This window comes from Haemorhous mexicanus, chromosome 34 (genome assembly GCF_027477595.1).
Source record: "Haemorhous mexicanus isolate bHaeMex1 chromosome 34, bHaeMex1.pri, whole genome shotgun sequence".
Lineage (NCBI taxonomy): Eukaryota > Metazoa > Chordata > Aves > Passeriformes > Fringillidae > Haemorhous > Haemorhous mexicanus.
Window position 1 is genome coordinate 837,600 of NC_082374.1, and position 20,186 is coordinate 857,785.

A 20,186-nucleotide genomic window follows, 5' to 3' on the forward strand; every position below is an offset into this window, starting at 1 on the left:
CAATACCCCAAATGCCCCCAACATCCCCTGCACGTCCCCATGTCCCCCTGTGTCACGGTGTCACTCCCATGTCCCCTCTCTGCCATCACATGCAGGGCCAGGGCCACATCCCTGGTGCCCCACAATGTCCCCATGTCCCACCCCTGTCCCTGTGTCCCCACAATGTCCCCATCTCCCTGCACACCCCTGTCCCCCTGTCCTACCTGTCCCTCTGTCCCCATGTCCCCACGCCCATTGCCATGTTCCCATCACCTGCCTGTCCCCATGTCCCCAACCTCCTACACTGTCCCAATGTCCCCAATGTCCCCATTGCCCTGAGTGCCCCCCATGTCCCAATGTCCCAATGTCTCCAATGTCCCCATTGCCCTGAGTGCCCCCAATGTCCCAATGTCCCCAATGTCCCCATTCCCTGAGTGCCCCCAATGTCCCCAATGTCTCCAATGCCCCCAGTATCCCCAGTGTCCCCAGTGTCCCCAATGTCCCCAATATCCCAAATGACCCCAATATCCCCAGTGTCCCAAATGCCCCCAGTGTCCCCAATGTCCCCAGTGCCCCCAATATCCAAATGCCCTCAATATCCCCAATGTCCCCACCATCCCCAGTGTCCCCAATGTCCCCGTGTCACCTCTGGGCCATGATGGGCTGGGCCTGGGGCAGGTGACACTGCACATTCGCCATCTGCCCTGGGTCCCTGATCTCCCCATGTCCCCAATCCCCCAAATGTCCCCAACGCCCCCAATATCCCCAAATGCCTCCAGTGTCCAGAGTGCCTCCAATGTCCCCAGTGTCCCCAATGTTGCCAATACCCCAAATGACCCCAATATCACCAGTGTCCCCAGTGTCCCCAATGTCCCCAATTCCCCCAATGTCCCCAATGCCCCCAATGTCCCCAAATGCCCCCAGTGTCCAGAGTGTCTCCAATGTCCCCAATGTCCCCAGTGTCCCCAGTGTCCCCAATGTCCCCAATACCCCAAATGACCCCATAACCCCAGTGTCCCCAGTGTCCCCAGTGTCCCCGTGTCACCTCTGGGCCATGATGGGCTGGGCCTGGGGCAGGTAGCACTGCACGTTCGCCATCTGCCCGGGGTCGGCGTCGCAGATTTTGTCGTCGGTCCGGCCGTAGTTGGCGTCGGCCACCAGGACGACGTCGCTGCCGGGGCAGCGCAGCTCCAGCGGGTACCCCTCACACGCCAGCTCCCGGCGCGCCAGCCCGAACGGCAGCGCCCCCCGGATCAGCCCTGGAACCCCAAAATGGGGTCAGGGAACCCCAAATAAGTCACTGAACCCCAAATGGGGCCCATGAACCCCAAATAGGATCAGGGAACCCCAAATGGGGTCCCTCATCCCCACCTCTGTGCCCCACTCAGCCCTTGGGGTGCAGGGACCATCTGGGCCCCAAACACCAAATCAGGGACCCTGGGCACCCCCCAGCCCTGCAGCCCCCAGCCCCAAATCCCAAACAACTGGACCCCAAATCCCAAACACTTGGGACCCCAAATGTCTGACACCTGGGACCCCATATCCCAAACACCTGGGACCCCAAATCCCAAACAACTGGGACCCCAAATCCCAAACAACTGGGACCCCAAATGCCTGACACCTGGGACCCCAAATGTCTGACACCTGGGACCCCATATCCCAAACAACTGGGACCCCAAATCCCAAACACCTGGGACCCCAAATTCCAAACAACTGGGACCCCAAATCCCAAACACCTGGGACCCCAAATCCGCGGTACCTGAGATCTCGGATGGATGTTTGGGTACCCCAAAGAATTCAGAGACCCCCCCCCCCCCCCCCCCCCCAAAGCCTCAATACCTGGGATCCCCTGATCCCAAACACCTGGATCCCCCAAATCCTGGACACCTGGTATGTTTGAGTCTCCCAAAATCCAGGAACCCCCCCAGTCCTGATGCCCGGGACCCCAAAATCCCAGGTCTCCCAATCCTGGACACCTGGGACCCCAAATCCCAGACACCTGGGACCCCAAATCCCAGACACCTGGGACCCCCCAAGACCCCGGGTCCCCCCGATTCCAGATCCCATGTCCCCCCCCCCAATCCCGGATTTCCCATTCCCAGATTTTGGGACACCCCAAGAGCCGGGCCCGGGTCGGGGCTGTTGTGCCGGCCTCACACACTCAATGCACACCCCTTACACTCCCTTTACACAGCCCTTACACACCCTCACACACTCACTGCACACCCTTTACACACCCTTTACACAGCCCTTATACACCCCTTGTACACTCACTGCACACCTCTTACACACCCTTTACACAGCCCTTACACACACCTCACACGCTCACTGCACACCCCTTACACAGCCCTTACACACCCCTTACACACCCCTTACACACCCTTTACACAGCCCTTACTCACCCCATACACAGCCCTTACACACCCGTCACACTCACAGCACACCCCTTACACACCCTTTACACAGCCCTTACACACCCCTTACACACCCTTTACACAGCCCTTACACACCCCTCACACGCTCACTGCACACCACTTACACACCCTTTACACAGCCCTTGCACACCCTTTACACACCCTTTACACAGCCCTTACACACCCCTCACACACTCACTGCACAGCCCTTACACACCCTTTACACAGCCCTTACACACCCCTTACACACCTTTTACACAGCCCTTACACACCCTATACACAGCCCTTACACACACCTCACACACTCACTGCACACCCCTTACACACCCTTTACACCCTCCTTGAACATTCACTGCACACCCCTTACACAGCCCTTACACACCCCTCACACTCACTGCACACCACTTACACACCCTTTACACAGCCCTTACACACTCCTTGCACACTCACTGCACACCCCTTACACACCCTTTACACAGCCCTTTACACCCTCCTTGCACACTCACTGCACACCCCTTACACACCCTTTACACAGCCCTTACACACTCCCTACACACCCTTTACACACCCCTTACACACTCCCTACACACTCCTAACACACCCCTTGCACAATCCCGGCCACCTCTGGGGTGCTGCTCGGCCCTTGCACAAGCGTTACACACCCCTTGCACACCAGTGAGCCCCCTGTGGTGTTGTACAGACACATGCCTTTCACAACCTTTACACAACCCTTACACAGCCCTTACACAACCCTTACACAGCCTTTCACAACCTTTACACAACCCTTACACAGCCCTTACACAACCTTTACACAACCCTTACACAGCCCTTACACAACCTTTGCACAACCTTTACAAAGCCCTTACACAACCCATACACAGCCCTTACACAGCCCTTACACAACCTTTACACAACCTTTACACAACTCTTACACAACCTTTATACAACCTTACACAGCCCTTACACAACCCATACACACCCCTTACACAACCCTTACACAACCTTTACACAGCCGTTACACAACCTGTACACAGTCCTTTCACAACGTTTACACAACCCATACACAACCCTTACACAAACTTTACACAACCCATACACAACCCATACACAGCCCTTACACAACCTTTACACAGCCATTACACAACCCGTACACAATCCTTTCACAACCTTTACACAACCCATACACAGCCCTTACACAACTTTTACACAACTCTTACACAACCTTTACACAACTTTACACAGCCCTTACACAACCCGTACACAATCCTTTCACAACCTTTACACAACTCTTACACAACCTTTACACAACCCATGTATAACCCATACACACCCCTTACACAGCGTTTACACAACCTTTACACAACCCATACACACCCCTTACACAGCGCTTACACACTCCTTACACAACCCTTACCCACCCTTTGCACAAACATTTCACAACCCTCGCAGCCCCAGGCACCTCTGGGCTGTGACACACCCCTTACACACTCCTTACACACCCCTTACGCGCCCCTTTTGCACACCCCTGTGCACCCCTGAGGTGCTGTACAGACATTGCACACCCCTTACACACTCTTTACACACCCCTGGGGTGGTGTACACACCTCACACACCCCTTACACACTCCTTACACACCTGGGGTGTTGTGCAGCGCTTACACACTCCTTACACTCTCCTTACACACCCCTGAGCAACTCTGGGGTGTTGTGCAGCCCTTACACACCCCTTACACACTTGGGATGTTGTATAGAACGTACACACACCTTGCACACCTCTTACACACCTGGGGTGTTGCACACCCATTACACAGCCCTCACACACCCCTTACACACCCCTTACACACCCGCTGTACACCTGGGATATTGTAGAGCCTTTTCACACCCCTTACACACCTGGGGTGTTGTACACCCCTTACACAGCCCTTACACACCCCTTACACACCTGGGGTGTTGTACAGCTCTTACACACCCCTTACACAGCCCTTACACACCCCTTACACACCTGGGGTGTTGTACACCCCTTACAAACCCCTTACACACCCAGGGTATTGTACACCCCTTACACACCCCTTACACACCCCCTGTACACCTGGGATATTGTAGAGCCTTTTCACACCCCTTACACACCTGGGGTGTTGTACAGCCCTTACACAGCCCTTACACACCTGGGATGTTATACAGCTCTTACACAGGCCTTACACACCCCTTACACTCCCGGGGTGTTGCACAGCCCTTACACAGCCCTTACACACCTCTCACACAGTCCTTACACACCCGAGGTGTTGTACACCCCTTACACACCCCTGACACACCCAGCGTATTGTACAGCCCTTACACACCTGGGGTATTACACAGCCCTTACACAGCCCTTACAAAGCCCTTACACACCCCTTACACACCTGGGGTATTATACAGCCCTTACACCCTTGGGGTGTTGTACAGCTCTTACACAGCCCTTACACACCCCTTTACACACCCAGTGTATTACACAGCCCTTACAGACCCCTTACACACCCCTTACACACCCGGGATGTTGTACAGCCCTTACACTCTCCTTACACACCCGGGATGTTGTACAGCCCTTACACACCTGGGGTATTACACAGCCCTTACACAGCCCTTACAAAGCCCTTACACACCCCTTACACACCTGGGGTTTTATACAGCCCTTACACCCTTGGGGTGTTGTATAGCTCTTACACAGCCCTTACACACCCCTTTACACACCCAGTGTATTACACACCCCTTACACACCCCTTACACACCCGGGATGTTGTACAGCCCTTACACACCCCTTACACACCCTTTACACACCCGGGATGTTGTACAGCCCTTACACAGCCCTTACACAGCCCTTACACACCCAGGATGTTGTACAGCCCTTACACACCCCTTACACACCCCTTACACACCCCTTACACACCCGGGATGTTGTACAGCACTTACACACCCGGGATGTTGTACAGCCCTTACACAGCCCTTACACACCCCTTACACAGCCCTTACACAGATCTTACACACCTGGGATGTTGTACAGCCCTTACACACCCCTGACACACCCGGGATGTTGTACAGCCCTTACACACCCCTTACACACCCGGGATGTTGTACAGCCCTTACACACCCCTTACACACCCCTTACACACCCGGGATGTTGTACAGCCCTTACACACCCCTTACACACCCCTTACACACCCCTCACGCCCCCGGGGTGTCGCCCACCCCTCCCCCGCTGTCCCCCCCCGTGTCCCCCCCCGTCCCCGAGCCCTCACCGTGGCAGCCCGAGCTCAGGAGCCCCAGCAGCAGCACCGGGACCAGAACCGGCACCAGCACCGGGCCGGGGGCGGGGGAGGGGCGCGCCATGGCGGGGGAGGGGCGCGGGGACCCCCCAACCTCAGCGGGGGGCTCCGAGCTGGGGAGACAAAAATGGGGGAGGGGGGTTAGAGGGGGGGGACCCGGGGGAGTAATGGGTGTAATTAATGAGGGCGGTATTAATTAATGGGGGGTAATTAATGAGGGGTAATTAATGGAGGGAGTTAATGAGGGGTTAAATTAATGTGGGGGTAATTATTGGGGGGAAGAAATGGTGGTGAATTAATAAGGGGGTTAAATTAATTGGGGGGTCATTTATGAGGGGGTGAATTAATGAGGGGGTGAAATTAATGAGGGGATGAATTAATGAGGGGCTGAATAATTGGAGGGAATTAATGCAGATGTGAATTAATTAGGGGGTTAAATTAATTGGGGGGGTGAATTAATGGGGGGGCGAGTTAATGAGGGGGGAGGGGGACCGCGCTGTCCAGAAGCCCCCACATCTGTGCACCCCCTGAATCCAGGGGAGCCGAGGCCCCCCCCTCAAATTCCTGCTCCCCCCAGCCGCGGCCACCCCAAAGGCGGGCGGGGCCGGGCGCCCGCCCCTCCCCCCCCATCAAGGGGGGGGTTCAGTCCCCCCCCAAATCCGGGGGGGCCCTGATGTTCTGTCCCCCCCCCCGCCCCGGACCATCTGCTCCCCCCAAATCCTGCCGGGATCAGACCCCCCCCCTCCCCCCAACCCGCGGCTCGGCGGCCCCGGGGGGGTCAAAGCCGATTATCGATTATCCGCCCCCGGCCCCCCCCGGGACCCCCCCGGCCCCCCCTCACCCCGCGCAGGGGCCGATGCGGCCGCGGTGCATTGTGGGAAGCTCAGCCCCGGGTTGCCAGGGGCGACGGCGCCGCGGTGCATTGTGGGAGAATCCCCCCATCACACACACCCCCCCGGAATGATGGGGGGGGGGCGCAGAGCCATCCCAGAATGCTCCGCGCGCCGACATCGCCCCCCCCCCCCCCACAGCCCCCCCCCCAGTTCCAACCCCCCCTTGGGGAAACTGAGGCGGGGGCGGACCCCCCTCCGCCCCCCCAAAATACCTGAGGGGTACCCACCCCCACCCCCGCCTCAGTTTCCCCGGGGGGGTGGGACAAAACGCGTCCCCCAGGAGGGTCCCAAATGAGGGGAGGTCGGGAGGGGCCGCACCCCCATTTTCAAGAGCCCCCCCTCAATTCCCGGCCCCCGCCCTGTTCCCCACCCCCCCCTTTATCCTCGGCCCCCGCCCTGCTCAACCCCCCCCCAAATGTCACCCCCGGCCCCCCCGGGACATCGCTCGCCCCCCCTGCGCTCATCCCCCCCCCCCCCGCTTTTTCCAGCCCCCCCTCTTTTCACGGCCCCTCCCCCACACCTCGGGACCCCCCCCAGTTCCCACGACCCCCCTCATTTCGCACAGCACCCCCGCAGAACCCACCCGATTTACGCGACCCCCCCATTAAATCCCCCCCGTTCCAACCCCCCCATTTTAACGACGCCCCTTTCTCACCCCCCCCTCCCATTTCCCAGGGCCCCCCCGGCCCCTCCGCACCTGCGGGGGCGGCTCCCCCCGGCCCCCCCATCCCCCCTTTCCCCGGTGGCCGCTCCCCCAGACCCAAACGTCCCCCCCGGATCCCCGCGGCCCCCCCGGACGCCCCGGACCCCCCGGACCCCCCCGTACCTGCGGGTTCAGCTCCATGCGGCGATCGCGGCGCGACCCCCCCGCACCGCCCCGCGCCCGCGGGCTCCCCCCGCCGGCGACCGCCGGAACTGCGAGACCCCCGCCCGCCCCTCCCGGCCGCCACAGCGCCCCCCGCGGCCGTCGCTGGAACTGTAGCGACCCCTCCCCACCCTGCCAGCGCCCCCCGCGGCCGCCGCCGGAACTGCAGCGACCCCTCCCCCACTCCATCCATCACTGCCCCCTCCTGGTCACCGCCGGAACTACAGGGACCATCCTCATCCCCATCCAACCCCCACCCCATCCATCACTGCCCCCTCCTGGTCACCGCTGGGATTGCAGCAACCCCTCCTTGTTCCCCACCCTGCCAGCACCGCCCCCCTCCTGGTCATCGCCGGGACTGCAGCGACCCCTCCCCCACCCCAGGACTGCCACTGTCCCCTCGTGGTCACTGCCCCACCCCCTGCCCGCCCCGCCCCCTCCCCCCAGGGTCACGGGCGAGACTGGACTGCGGGGACCCCTCTCCCATCCCCCATCCCGCTTCCGCCCCCCGCGGCCACCGCCGGGACTGCAGGGACCCCTCCCTGTCCTGAGCCGGCCGCTGTTCCCCCCGTGGTCTCTGCTCCGCCCCTCCCCCACCCCCCGCTGTCCCCCCCACGGTCACTGCCCTGCCCCTCCCCCACCCCCCGACCCTCCCCCTCCATCGCCCCCCCGCGGCCACCGCCGGGACTGCAGCGCTGCCGGGCCGATGAGGGGCGCTAATGAGGGGCGTTCATGAGGGGGTGTTAATGAGATGGCGTTAATGAGGGCAGGGTAAATGAACGCGGTAATGAGGGACAGTAAATGAGGTTGGTAAGGGCGAAGTGTTAATGAGCAGCGCTGCTAATGAGGGGCATTAATGAAGATGGGTGGGGCAGGAGTAAGCCAGAGCTTCCATGATGGGAGGGTTAATGAGGGAGGGTGCTAATGAGGGGTGTTAATGAAGGTAGGTGTCAGTGGGGTGAGCTTTAGGGAGGAGTCTTAATAAGGGGGGGCATTAATGGAAATGTTAATGAAGAAGCGTTAATGAAAAAGGTTAATGAGCGGGGGGTTATGACTTGAGGCTCCTTAAGCCAATTAACAGGCAGGCCCATCCCAGCTAATGAGAAATTAAGAGCAGCAGGAGCCCTACTAATCGCTGTCATCAGCCATATATAAGCATATGCTAATGAGCTGGGGTAATTAAACAGGAGCTAGTTAATTGTGCAGGGATAGGAAAGGAAGGCGCATTAATTAACAAGGAGGACAGAGCAGGGTATATTGGGGACCTCATTAGTTTAATTAAGGGGGTTAATTAATGAGCCCTTGTGCAAGGCACGAGAATGGGAGTGCAAGCCACGCCTCTGGCCCACCCAGCTCCACCCCTCCCATGTCAATCACGGATGTCCCCCCCCTCTGAACAAACCCCGCCCATCCCATGTCAATCCCGCCCGGCCCTGCCCCCTGTCCGAGGCCCCGCCCCTCTATGGGTTCGAGTTTAATGAATGGGGCAGGGGCGGGGCCATCTCAGGACTGACGGCAACTCCCACCAATGGAAAGCGGAGAGGGTGGGACTCTGGGCCGCACTGGCCAATGGGACAGCGATGGGTGGGACTTGGGGCCGCGCTGGCCAATGGAAAGCGGGGGCCGGGCGGCGCAGCCAATGAGCGACGGGAGCGGGGATGGGCGGGGCCCGCGGGAGCGCCGGGCCCGTGAGGGGAAAGGCGGCGGGAGCAGGAGAGAGGTGAGGGGGTACCGGGATATCTCGATAGGCGCCGCGAAAGACAGCGGGATATCGGGATAGCGACCGCGATACACAGCGCGATGCATTCCGCGATCGACACCAGGATAGACACCGGAATATCGGTATAGAGACCGGGATCCACGCCGGGATATCGGGATAGACACCGGGATAGACACCGGGATATCGGGAAAGCGGGTACCGGGGAAAACCGGAGAGTGGAACTCAGGGATATCGGGACGTCGGGGTGCCGGAGTGCAGGGAGCGGGGCTGGAGAGGGTGAGCGGGATACCGGGGTACCGGGGCTGGGGCACCGGGGGGCAGAGAGAGCGGTGAGCGGCGGGAGCGGCCCGGGGGCTCTGGAGGTCCAGGCCCCGGGGGTCCCGTGCCCCACTGGGCGAGCCGGGGGGCGCCGGGCGGGGGGGGGGGGGGAGGGGGGGGAGGAGGGGGCTGGGCAGGGCCTGCGGGGGGGGAAAGGGTCTGGGGTCCCCTCCCCCCCAGGGGGGTGTCACCCCTCCAGGGGGCGGGGCGAGGGGCGGGACCTGTGAAGAGAGAAGGCGTTGCCATAGGGGAGGGGGTCTGCGTGGGGGCGTGGCCTGCGAGGGGGCATGGCCTGGTGGTGTAATCGGAAATAAGGGGCGTGTCTCGTCAGTGGGCGTGGCCTCGGAATGGGCGCGGCGCTGGCGTTGCCGTAGCGACAGAGGGCGCGCGGGGTTGCCGTGGGGATGGGTACGGCTCCTGGAAGGGGGCGGGGTCAGTTGCCATGGTGATGGGGGCGTGACTAAAGAAAGGGGCGGTGTCAACTGACCGTTGTCATGGCGATAAAGGCGTGGTTTGATGAAGGGGGCGTGGTCAGGCAGGGCGTGGTCCCCGGGGGAGGGAAGGGGGGGCGCTCCCGGTGCCCCCGGGATGGATTTGGGGGGGCCAGGGGGGCGTGGCCAGGCCCGGCCCGACCCTCCCCCATTCCCGGGGCTCGGGAGCAAAGCCGGGGGGCACGGGCGGCACCAGGACACCGTGGTGGACAGGAGGGGACAGCGAGGGGGGGCGATGTCCCCCGGTTGGCCCGGCTGGGGCTGGGACCCCCCGTTCCAGCTGTGGGTGCAGGCGCTGCTCTGGGCGCTGCTTTTGGGGCGCCTCCTCCGCTACGCGGGGGGTCAGGGCCGGGGGGAGACCCCGCGGGACGAGCCCGGTCCGGGGGCGCCCCAAAACCGGGGAGAGACCCCCCGCAGAGTGAGCCCTGATTCGGGGGGGGACAGAGGGACACCCCCAAGGTCCCTCCTTGTCCCCCCGAGTTGTGTGGGGGGTCCCTAAGGGGGAGGCTGCTCCTGCCTCAGTTTCCCCGATCGGGGGGGGGGGGGGCAGTGCCCCCCCCAGCGGTGTCACTGGTCCGACTGGGCCGTACTGGGAGGCCCCGGGACAAAGTCTGAGTCTCCGGGGACAGCGCCCGGCGACAGCTCCGGACACGGTGAGGGGGGCCGGGGGATGTGGGGTGGCCTCGGTCCCTTTTGGGGTCCCCCCTGTCCCCTTCCGTTCCTCGGGGTCCGCCTGGGGCCCCCCAGTCTTCTTTGGGGGGGGCTCTGTGTTTTGGGGTGTCCCACGACCCCTGGAGTGGGTCCATGTCCCTTTCAGATGTCCCCTGTCCCCTCTGGGGTGTCCCCTGTCCCTTGGGGACATTCCCACATCCCCCTGTCCCCTCGATGTCCCCAAGGACCCCGCTCTGGTACTGTCCCTGTCCCTCCCGGTGGTTTTGGGGTCCCCAAAGCGGGGCCAGCTCGGGGCACGGGGTCCCTCGGCTGGGGACAGGGGACGAGGGGGAAACACGGGGCAGGAGGGGACAGGGGGACAGGGACGGGGGGGGACAGGGATAGGGACAGAGGGGACGGTAGGGACAGGGGGACACAGGGACAGGGGGAACAGGGACAGAGGGGTTGGAGGGGACACTTTGCCATGAGGGTGCTGGACAGGCAGAAGGTGATACAGGGGGACACACAGGGGGACACACGGGGACATCAGGGACGCACGGGGGGACAACCCCAGCCCGGGGAGGTGACAGAGGAGGGGACTGGGAATGCAGGGGTGGTGGGGAGGCACTGGTGACATCGGGTCTGGGGACATCGGTGTCCCCAGGGTGTCCCCGGGGTGGGGACACGTATTGGTGTCCTTGGCCTCGAGGGGACGCTGCTGTCCCCAGCACGGGGCGGGGGAGGTGGTGTCATCGCTGGGTGTCCCCAGGCACAGGGAGGTGACCGAGATGTCCCCAGGATGGTGACAGTGTCCCCAGGGGTGTGACAGTGTCCCCAGGTGTGACAGTGTCCCTGTCCCCAGGTGCGTCCTTGTCCCCAGGTGTGTGACAGGCTGTCCCAGGTGTGACAATGTCCCTGTCCACAGGTGTCCCCAGGTGGCATACAGGTGGCACCCAGGTGTCCCCCAGATGTCCCCAGGTGCCACACAGGTGTCCACTGGTGTCCCTGTCCCCAGGTGTCACACAGGTGTCCCCATTGTCCCCAGGTGTCCCCACGCCCCCCAGGATGGTCCCCAGGGCCATCCCCGTTCCCCCAGTGTGTCACCCTCCCACCCACCCTTGGCTGTCCCCAAGGTGTCCCTTGTCCCTCTGGGCTGTCCCCAAGGTTGTCTCCTGCTGGGTGTCCCCAGTGTGTCCCCTGCCCCTCCAGGGGGTCCCCGAGGTGTCCCTTGTCCCCTTGGGGTGTCCCCGGGGGGTCCTGGGGGTTCCTTGGGGACTTTTGAGGGATCCCTGGGTTTTTTTTGTGGTCCCTGGGGGTTTTGGAGGGGTCCCAGGGGAAAATCTGGGGAGGTTTGGGGGGATTTTGAGGCTTTTTCTGCCCCTCAGATCCTGCTGAGCTTCAAGGACCTGCTAAGACCTGACCCCAGAGCACCAGTGGGCGCCCGAAATGCACACCTGGACCCCAAAATGCGCAGCTGGACCCCAAAATCCTATAAAGCACCCCATAAAGCCTGAACCCCCAAACCCGGAGATACCTGAAGTACACCTGAACTCCAGGGGGTTTGGGGGGTCCCGAGACCCCCTGTTTTTGGGTTTTGGGGTGTCCCTGGGTGGTGTTTGGGGTTCCCAGGGTGGTGGCCCCACTTTTGGGGTTTTGGGGTGTCCCTGAGTGGTATTTGGGGTTTTCCCAGGGCTGTGACCCCTCCTGTTTTGGGATTTTCGGGTTTCGCAGGGTGGTGACCCCCCATTTTTGGGGTCTTGGGGTGTCCCTGGGTACTGTTTGGGGGTCCCAGGGCTGTGACCCCACTTTTGAGGTTTTGGGGTGTCCTAGGGCAGTGACTCCCCTGTTTTAATCCCCCCAGATGGAAGCCTACCCCCTTTGTCCCCAAATGGGAGTCACCAAAACCGAGGGGGGGGGTCCCCAAAAGACCCAGGAGGGGGCCCCAGCCCCCCCCAAGGCTTTGTTGTAAATGAGTTTGGGACGAACCAATAAAGTTTGGGAGAAAAATCGGGTTTGGAAATTTTGGTGTCCTCCCAAAGTGGCGGTTCCATGGGTTGGGGGGAACCCCGTGGGTTTGGGGGGCCCTGGAATTGGGGTGACCCGTGGGTTTGGGGTGACCTTGTGGCTTTGGGGGTGACCCCAATGGGTTTGGGGGTGCTCCCTGGGTTTGGGGGAGGTCCGTGGGTTTGGGGGTAACCCCATGGCTTTGGGGTATCCCTGCAATTGGGGGTCACCATTTTCGGGGCTGGGGGATCCCAGAGGTGGGCGAGGCCTCTACCAAGGGGCGTGATCTCCACTGGCAAGGGGCGTGGGCTTTTGTGTATGTGGGTGTGGTTTAAACGGATGGGCGTGTCTTAATACCAGAGAGGGCGTGGCTGATAGAGGCGTGGTTTCGAGGCGATGGGCGTGGCTTAATCACCGTTTGTGGGCGTGGCTTTCAGTGGGCGCGGCCGCGCGGGGCGGCTCCACCCCGAGGCGCGCGCGCGCGGCGGCCGCGGCTCCTCCTCCGAGCGGGCGCGCGCGGGCGGGGCGGGGGCGGAGGAGGAGGAGGAGGAGGAGGAGGAGGAGGAGGAGGAGGAGGAGGAGGAAGGGGCGCGGGAGGGGGGGGGCCGGCGGTGCCGCGGGGGGGGCCATGGCGGTGCCGCCGCCGCCGCCGCCGGGCCCCGAGCAGGCCCCGCGGTACCAGGAGTGGATCCTGGACACCATCGACTCGCTGCGTTCGCGCAAGGCGCGGCCGGACCTGGAGCGCATCTGCCGCATGGTGCGGCGGCGGCACGGCCCCGAGCCCGAGCGCACCCGTGCCGAGCTGGAGAAGCTGATCCAGCAGCGCGCCGTGCTCCGCGTCTCCTACAAGGGCAGCATCTCGTACCGCAACGCCGCCCGCGTGCAGCCGCCGCGCCGCCCGCCGCCGCCCGCCCGCCGCCCGCCGCCCGTCAGCCTCCGCGACACCGCGCGGCTGCTCGGCGGCGACGGCCGCCTCACCCGCGGCCGCCTCCAGGGCTCGGCCGCGCCCGGCGGCGGCGGGGGGGGCGGCCGGGGCGGCCCCCGGGGCGGGCGGCGGCGGCGGAGCGGGCGGCGGGGCCCGGCCCGAGCGCACCCGGCTGGGCGCCATCGCTACGGCCCGCGGCGAGCGCGGGAGAGCGGCCGCCGGGAGGGCGCGGAAGGTGAGGAGGGGGCGTGAGGGGAGCGGCGAGGGGCTGAAGGGAGCGGGGGGGCCGCGCATTGTGAGGGGGAGCGCGGGAAGCGGGGGGGAGCCGTGAGGGGCTGGCAGGAATTGGGGTCTTGAGGGGGCACCGGGAGCTGAGGGGACCCTGAGGGGGCATCGAAGGGAATCATGAGGGACTGGGGCGGGCGGGGGTCGTGAGGGGGCACTGGCGGGGAGGGGGTCGGGAGTCGTGAGGAGGAGCGCGGGAACGGGGGGAGCGTTGAGGGGCTGAGGGGAATGGGGGGTGCGGGGGTCGTGAGGGGGCACCGGGGGCTGAGGGAACCCTGAGGAGGTACCGAAGGGAGTCATGAGGGACTGAGGGGTGCGGTGGTCGTGAGGGGGCACCAGGAGGGTGCTGGTCGTGAGGGGCCGAGGGGAGTGGGGGGCCCTGAGGGGACACTGGGGAGGGGCCCGGGGGTCGTGAGGGGGAGCGCGGGAAGGGAGCAGGACATGAGGGGAAGAGGCGGGTCCATGGACAGGGGATGGTGGGGGGACCCTGAGGGCTGCGAGGGCCGTGAGGGGGATCGCGGGAAGGGCCGGGGGTCTCGGGGGGCTGAGAGGAGTGGAGGGGCCCGGGGGTCGTGAGGGGACACCGAGCACTGAGAGGAACGGGGGGCACGGGAAAGGTTCGGGGGTCGTGAGAGAATCCTGAGGGTCGTGAGGGGGAGCGCGGGAAAGGGGGGGGGGGACATGGGGGGCCCGGGGGTCGTCAGGGGGCCCCGGGGGGAACGGAACGGGGGGGTTCCGTGAGGAGGGGCCCTGAGGGGACGCTGGAGAAGGAGCCGAGGGTCATGAGAAGGGGTCGTGAAGGGTTTGAGGGTCGTGAGGGGGAGCCGGGAGGGCTGAGGGGGCGCTTAGGGCATGGAGGGGACTGGGGGCTCTGAGAGGATGACCCTGAGGGTGCCGGGGTTGAGGTGGTGGGAATTTGGGGGTGTCCGGGGGGGACCGGGGGGCTCTGGGGGAACCGGGGACGGGGGTGGTGAAGGGGTGCTGGGGACCTGAGGGGACCCCTGAAGGGTTGGTGGGGACAGAGGAGGGGACACAAGGTGGAGGGGACCTGGCAGGGACGGTTTACAGGACACAGAAAGGGACTTAGGGAGGGAGCCTGAGGGGATTTAGGGATCCCCTGAGGGAACTGGAGCAGCTGAGGGGACCTGGGGTGGTCTCCTGAGGGGCTTGGGACACCCTTTAAGGGACCCCTGAGGGGATTGGGGGCCTGAGGGGACAGCAGAGATCTCAAGGGGACATTGGGGACCCCCAGGAGAACCTGTGTGACCTGGAGAGTGGGGGACCAGAGACAGGGGAATTTAGGGGACCTGGGGTGACAGTGGGGACCTGAGGAGCTTTTGGGGTCACCAAGAGCCAAGACTGGATGAGGGTGGGGAACCGGGAAGTTGCAGAAACCCCAGGACAAATTGAGGGGGGACAGTGACAATTCTGGGTGACAGCTCCGGGAAATGGGGTGTGGAATTGGGAGATCCTGGGTTTGAGAAGGAAACCTGCAGGACTGGGGTGGGTTCATTTTTGGGGGTGTCCTGGATTTGGGAGGGTGATTTTGAGGACTGAGAGTGTTCTGAAGTTTATGGGGGGCGGTCTCACACTGAGGGGGGGTGAAGGAGCAGCTTTGGAGCCCCTGTTTTAGTGGGGGCTGGCGATTTTGGTGTCAGGGCTATACATTTTTTGGGAACCACAGACTTTTGGAGGGCTGTAGGTTGTTGGGGGGGAGTCTCAGCTCCTGGGGTTCTATGTGGGGTGATGCTCATGGTTTTGGGGACCCTCAGCCCCCCTGCAGCAGCAGCGAGGCCTCGGCACGGGAGGAGGAGGAGGAGGAGGAGGATGAGGATGAAGAAGACGAGGACGGGACGGGCTCGGAGGCCTCGGAGGATGCGGGGCCCCCCCCGGCAGCTGAACGGGGAGGGCCGGGGGGGGCCCCCCCCTGCGCCCCCCGGGGCAGCCACCCCCCGAGCGGCCCCCCCAGCCCAAGGCTTGTGCCCCAGGGGAGGGGGGCTGCCAGCACATGGCCCCCCTCAAAAAGGAGGGGGCCTTTGGGCAGCCCGACAGAGCAGGTACTGAGGGGGGAGGGTGGTTTTGGGGGGCAGGGGGGTTTGGGGGTAATGGGGGTTTAAGTTTGGGGGTGCTGGGGGGCAGTTTTGGGGGTACTGAGGGCAGGTATGGGGGCAGTTTGGGGGTAGGGGTGTGTAAGTTCAGGGGTGCTGGGGGGCAGTTCAGGGGTGGAGGTCACCCTGGGCTGTAGGGTCAGGGCAGAGGGTGGTCAGTTGGTTCTGGGGGTCACTCTGGGGTCACTCTGGCTGTGTGGTCACTCAGGGCTGTCCCGTGGTGACCTGTTGCTGTCTCTGCAGTGTCCCCGGCGCTGGCGGGGGCTGAGCCCTCGGTGCCACTGTCCCCAGGCCGGCCAGGCCCCCAGGCTGCTGAGGGGGCTCCGTTCAGCTGCACGTGAGTCAGGGGCCAGTGTCGCCTTGTCCCTCTGTGTCACCTGTGTGCCACCCAGTGTCCCTTGTGTCCTTCTGTGGCACCCACGTCCTACCCATTGTCCCCTTGTGTCACCCATGTCCTACCCATTGTCCCCTTGTTTCCCTCTGTGTCACCCGTGTACCCCCAGGTGCCCCATGTCCCCCCACAGTGTCCCCTTGGTTCACCCGTGTCCTAGCCAGTGTTCCTTGTGTCTGTGTCACCCTTGTCCCTTCAAGTGTCCCTCTATATCCCACTCAGTGTCCTGCTGTCCCCATCACCATTGTCCCCATGTCCCCCTGGATGTCCCCTGTCACCATGTCTCTGTGTCGCTCCCCTGTTGCTGTGATCCTGTCCCCACAGTGTCCCCTGTCCCAGTGACTGTGTCCTGGTGTCCCCCTGTCCCTCCCAGTGTCCCAGTGACCGTGTCCCCATCGTGGTGACTGTGTCTGTGTGTCCCCACAGTGTCCCCGTGACGCTGTCCCTGTGTCCCAGTGACCATGTCTGTCTGTCCCCATGGTGTCCCCATGGTGTCCCCATCACGGTGACCGTGTCTGTGTGTCCCCACGGTGTCCCCATGGTGTCCCTATTGCGGTGACCATGTCTGTGTGTCCCCACGGTGTCCCCATCGCGGTGACCGTGTCTGTGTGTCCCCACGGTGTCCCCCGTGACGCTGTCCCTGTGTCCCAGTGACCATGTCTGTGTGTCCCCATGGTGTCCCCATCGCGGTGACCGTGTCTGTGTGTCCCCACGGTGTCCCCGTGATGCTGTCCCTGTCCCCAGGGCCGGGCGCAAGGACAAGGCCGTGGACCCAGTGGAGTGGTCAGTGCGGGACGTGGTTGAATACTTCACCGAGGCCGGCTTCCCCGAGCAGGCCGGGGCCTTCCAGGAGCAGGTGGGGCCACCCCTGTCCCCTCTGTCCCCCAGGTGTCCCCACAGTGTCCCTGGGGCTCCCTGCCACCGTGGGTGTCCCCAAGAACGGTCCCCTCCCTGTAGAATTTCTCTGTGGCCACCCCTGCCTCCTCCTACTGCCCTCTGGGTGTCCCCTCTGTCTCTGGGGCTGTCCCCAAGGTGTCCCCCGTATTTTCCCCATAGGTTTCAACCCCTCCCCTTTGCCCCCACCCCCATCCCCCAGGGTCACCCTGGGGTGTCCCCCCTGTCCCTGTGTCCCCCTTGTCCCTGGGGTGTCCCCAGTCCCCCTGACTACACCTCCTCCCTCCACCCTCCCTGGGGTCACCCCAAGGTCCATCCCCCCTGTCCCCGGGGTGTCCCCCCACTGTCCCTCCCTGAGGTATCCCCACTGTCCCTGTGTCCCTTTGTCTCTACAGGTGTCCCCAAACGCCATTTCCCCCACAGATACCCCCCTCACCCCACCCCACCCTCCTCCATTGCCGGGGCTGCTCCAGCTTCTGCCCCCTTGGTGTCCCTCCCTGTCCCTCACTGTCCCCTGTCCCCCTTGGTGTCCCCAGTGTCCCTCACTGTCCCAATGTCCCCAGGAGATCGATAGCAAGTCGCTGCTGCTGATGCAGAGGGCCGATGTGCTCAAGGGGCTCTCTGTCCCTGGGTGTCCCCTATTCCTGTGACTGTCCCCTGTCTCCATGGCTGTCCCCTGTCCCTGTGACTGTCCCCTGGCTGTCCCTCACTGTCCTCAATGTCCCCGTGTTCCCAGGAGATCGATGGCAAATCCCTGCTGCTGATGCAGAGAGCTGATGTGCTCACCGGGCTCTCCATCCGCCTGGGCCCCGCGCTCAAGATCTACGAGTACCACGTGAAGCTGCTGCAGCGCAGCCACTTCCAGGATGAGGAGCCCCCCCCGGAGCCCTTCCCGGCCTGAGAGACCCCCCGGAGCCATGGGGCCCCCCCCAGACCCACAGTGGGACCCTCAGACCCCTGGGGGCCCCCTGGACCCACGGGGACACCCCCTGACCCACGGGGACACCCTGGTATCCAGGAGGGCTCCTCCCTCCCCCCGCTGCTGCACACAGAGACTTTGGGGGGTGGCTGGGGGTCAAGGGGATCCCACTCCTTTTTTGGGGGTTGCCCCACCTCTCTTTGGGGGCTCCCACCCCTTTTTGGGGGATCCCACCTCTCTTGGGTGGGTCCCATCCCTATTTAGGGGGGTCTTGCCTCTCTTTAGGGTCCCACCTCTAATCTGGGCGGGTCCTGCTCTCATCTGAGGGGTCCCACCTCGCTTTGAGGGGGTCTCATCTCTGTTTTGGGGGGGTCCCACCCCTCTTTGTGGGGTCTCTCTTTTAGGGGGGCACTGCTCCAGGGGGACACCCTTCTTTTGGGGGGGGGGTCTCACCCTTGATTTGGGGGGGCTTCTCTTTGGGGGGTCATTTCTCCTTTGGGGGGGTGCCACCCATCTCTTAGGGGGCTTCTCCTTGGGGACCCCTCTTTCAGGAGGGTCACTTCTCTTTAGAAGGGACACCTCTCTCTTTTGGGGGGGTCACCCCTCTTTTGGATGGTAAACCACACTTTGAGGGGGTCACCCCTCTTTTGGGGGGGTCACCCTTCTCTTTTGGGGGGGTCACCCCTCTCTTTTGGGGGTCCCGTCTCTCTGGGGCACACTGGGGGTGGGGACACCCTGCTCCTTGTGGGGTCACCCCTCTTTTTGGGGGGGCTCCTCTGGGGGCGGGGTCACCCCTCCTTGAGGGAGCCCACTTTTTAGGGGATCCCCCTTTTCTTGGGGGGGATTTTTACCGCGGGGGGAGGGGGTTGGGGGGCTCTGCCCGGAGATGTTTTAACCTTCCCCAGCCTGTGCCCCCCCCCCCCCTCAAATTGGGGTGCGGCCCCCCCGCCCCTTGGCCACGAGTGGGGAAAGCCCCCCCAAACCGCCCCCCCCGCAGTCTGTGCCCCCCCCTTTCCCCGGGCCTGGCTCGTTTTGGGTTTTTTTAAATAAAAACGGAAAAATGAAATTAAATCAACACAAAATCTCGGGGTTTGGGGCCTTTAGGGGGTTACCCCCATTTCGGGCGGTATTCCCGCCTTAGAGACCCCCCCCAAAAGGGGATGGGGTGGAATGGGGGGGAGGGAGGCAAGGGGGGGGCATTTGGGGGTCTTGGGGACCACCCCCAGTGAGAGGAGGGTGCTGCGCCTGCGCTGGTCTTCCCGCTCGGCAGGGGGCGCCGCTGGTCCCCACAGGGAGCAGCTCCCTCCGCTCCTCTGCTAGCTTTACAGCGCCCTCCTCTGCGCAGGCGCACTCCAGCGGCTGGAGTCGCCCCGCCTCCTACGGCGGCCGGTAGGGCCCAAAAGCCGCCCTCCGTAAACAAGCCCCAAAAACTGCCTCAGTTCTCCAAACAGCCCCAGAACAGCCTCAGGCTTCGCTGAAGGAGCAGTAACTTCCCCCAAACCAGCCTAAACTGCCCCAGAATATCCTCAGACGCCGCTAAAGCCACAAATGCCCCAATGCTCCCAATGTGCTTGGAGCCGCTTTGAATCATCCTCGGCCTCCCCACGGCCCTTCCGATTTACAGGACCCCCAAACAGGCCCCAGCTGTCCCCACATGCCCGTAAGGCCCCATAAACGTTTATATAGGATCGCTCCCCTCCATGTGCTCCTACGGGGGCCGGACAGGCCCAAACTCCACTCTGTTTTCCCCCTCCGCCCTACGGCGGCGGCCGGGCCAAATAAGCTCGGTGTCCCTCTTTCCTACGGCGGCCGGAGAGGTCCAAAGTCCATCCGCTAAGCGCATGCGAAATAGCAGTTCCCTGGAAAAGATGGCGGCGTCCGTGTTCCCTATTTCCGTACGGTGGCCAGCGGGGCCAAAATACCACGTGCCCTCTCCCCACCCCCCTCATCCCGCGTTCCGACAGCGACCAAAGGAGCTGAAAACCCCTCCTTGTTCTCCCTTCAGCTCTCCCTCATCTCCAGCAGTGGCTG

The 20,186-nt window shown here is 63.4% G+C and overlaps 2 protein-coding genes and 1 long non-coding RNA gene across 3 annotated transcripts in view; 2 read left to right on the forward strand and 1 right to left on the reverse strand.

Annotated features, from left to right (window-relative positions):
• LOC132340877 (adhesion G protein-coupled receptor L1-like) overlaps positions 1-5,755 on the reverse strand; it is a 45,553-nt gene extending 39,798 nt beyond the window's left edge. Inside the window, exons 1-2 of the mRNA XM_059872042.1 lie at positions 5,665-5,755; positions 1,025-1,238 (exon numbers count right to left, since the gene is read on the reverse strand). Of these exons, the coding sequence (XP_059728025.1) occupies positions 1,025-1,238; positions 5,665-5,755 (305 nt within the window). The remainder of the gene's footprint in view (positions 1-1,024; positions 1,239-5,664) is intronic.
• A 3,371-nt stretch (positions 5,756-9,126) lies between these two features.
• LOC132340993 (uncharacterized) lies at positions 9,127-12,637 on the forward strand. Its single transcript, XR_009490050.1, has 2 exons — positions 9,127-9,291; positions 12,015-12,637. It is a non-coding gene; the product is annotated as an uncharacterized LOC132340993 (long non-coding RNA).
• Positions 12,638-13,238: 601 nt separating this feature from the next.
• SAMD1 (sterile alpha motif domain containing 1) lies at positions 13,239-19,237 on the forward strand. Its single transcript, XM_059872043.1, has 6 exons — positions 13,239-13,661; positions 15,028-15,103; positions 15,752-15,900; positions 16,195-16,288; positions 17,087-17,198; positions 17,973-19,237. The coding sequence occupies exons 1-6, from the start codon at positions 13,262-13,264 to the stop codon at positions 18,135-18,137; spliced, it is 996 nt and encodes a 331-aa protein (XP_059728026.1). The 5' UTR covers positions 13,239-13,261; the 3' UTR covers positions 18,138-19,237.
• Positions 19,238-20,186: the final 949 nt, after the last annotated feature.

Bases quoted from the DNA above. Each gene is read 5' to 3' on its own strand.
- SAMD1 (XM_059872043.1), top strand. From the start codon at position 13,262: ATGGCGGTGCCGCCGCCGCCGCCGCCGGGCCCCGAGCAGGCCCCGCGG. The intron at 13,662-15,027 runs GCCGGGGCGGCC...ACACCCTTTAAG, and splicing joins CGGCGGCGGCGGGGGGGGCG to GGACCCCTGAGGGGATTGGG. The intron at 17,199-17,972 runs GTGGGGCCACCC...CCGTGTTCCCAG, and splicing joins CCGGGGCCTTCCAGGAGCAG to GAGATCGATGGCAAATCCCT.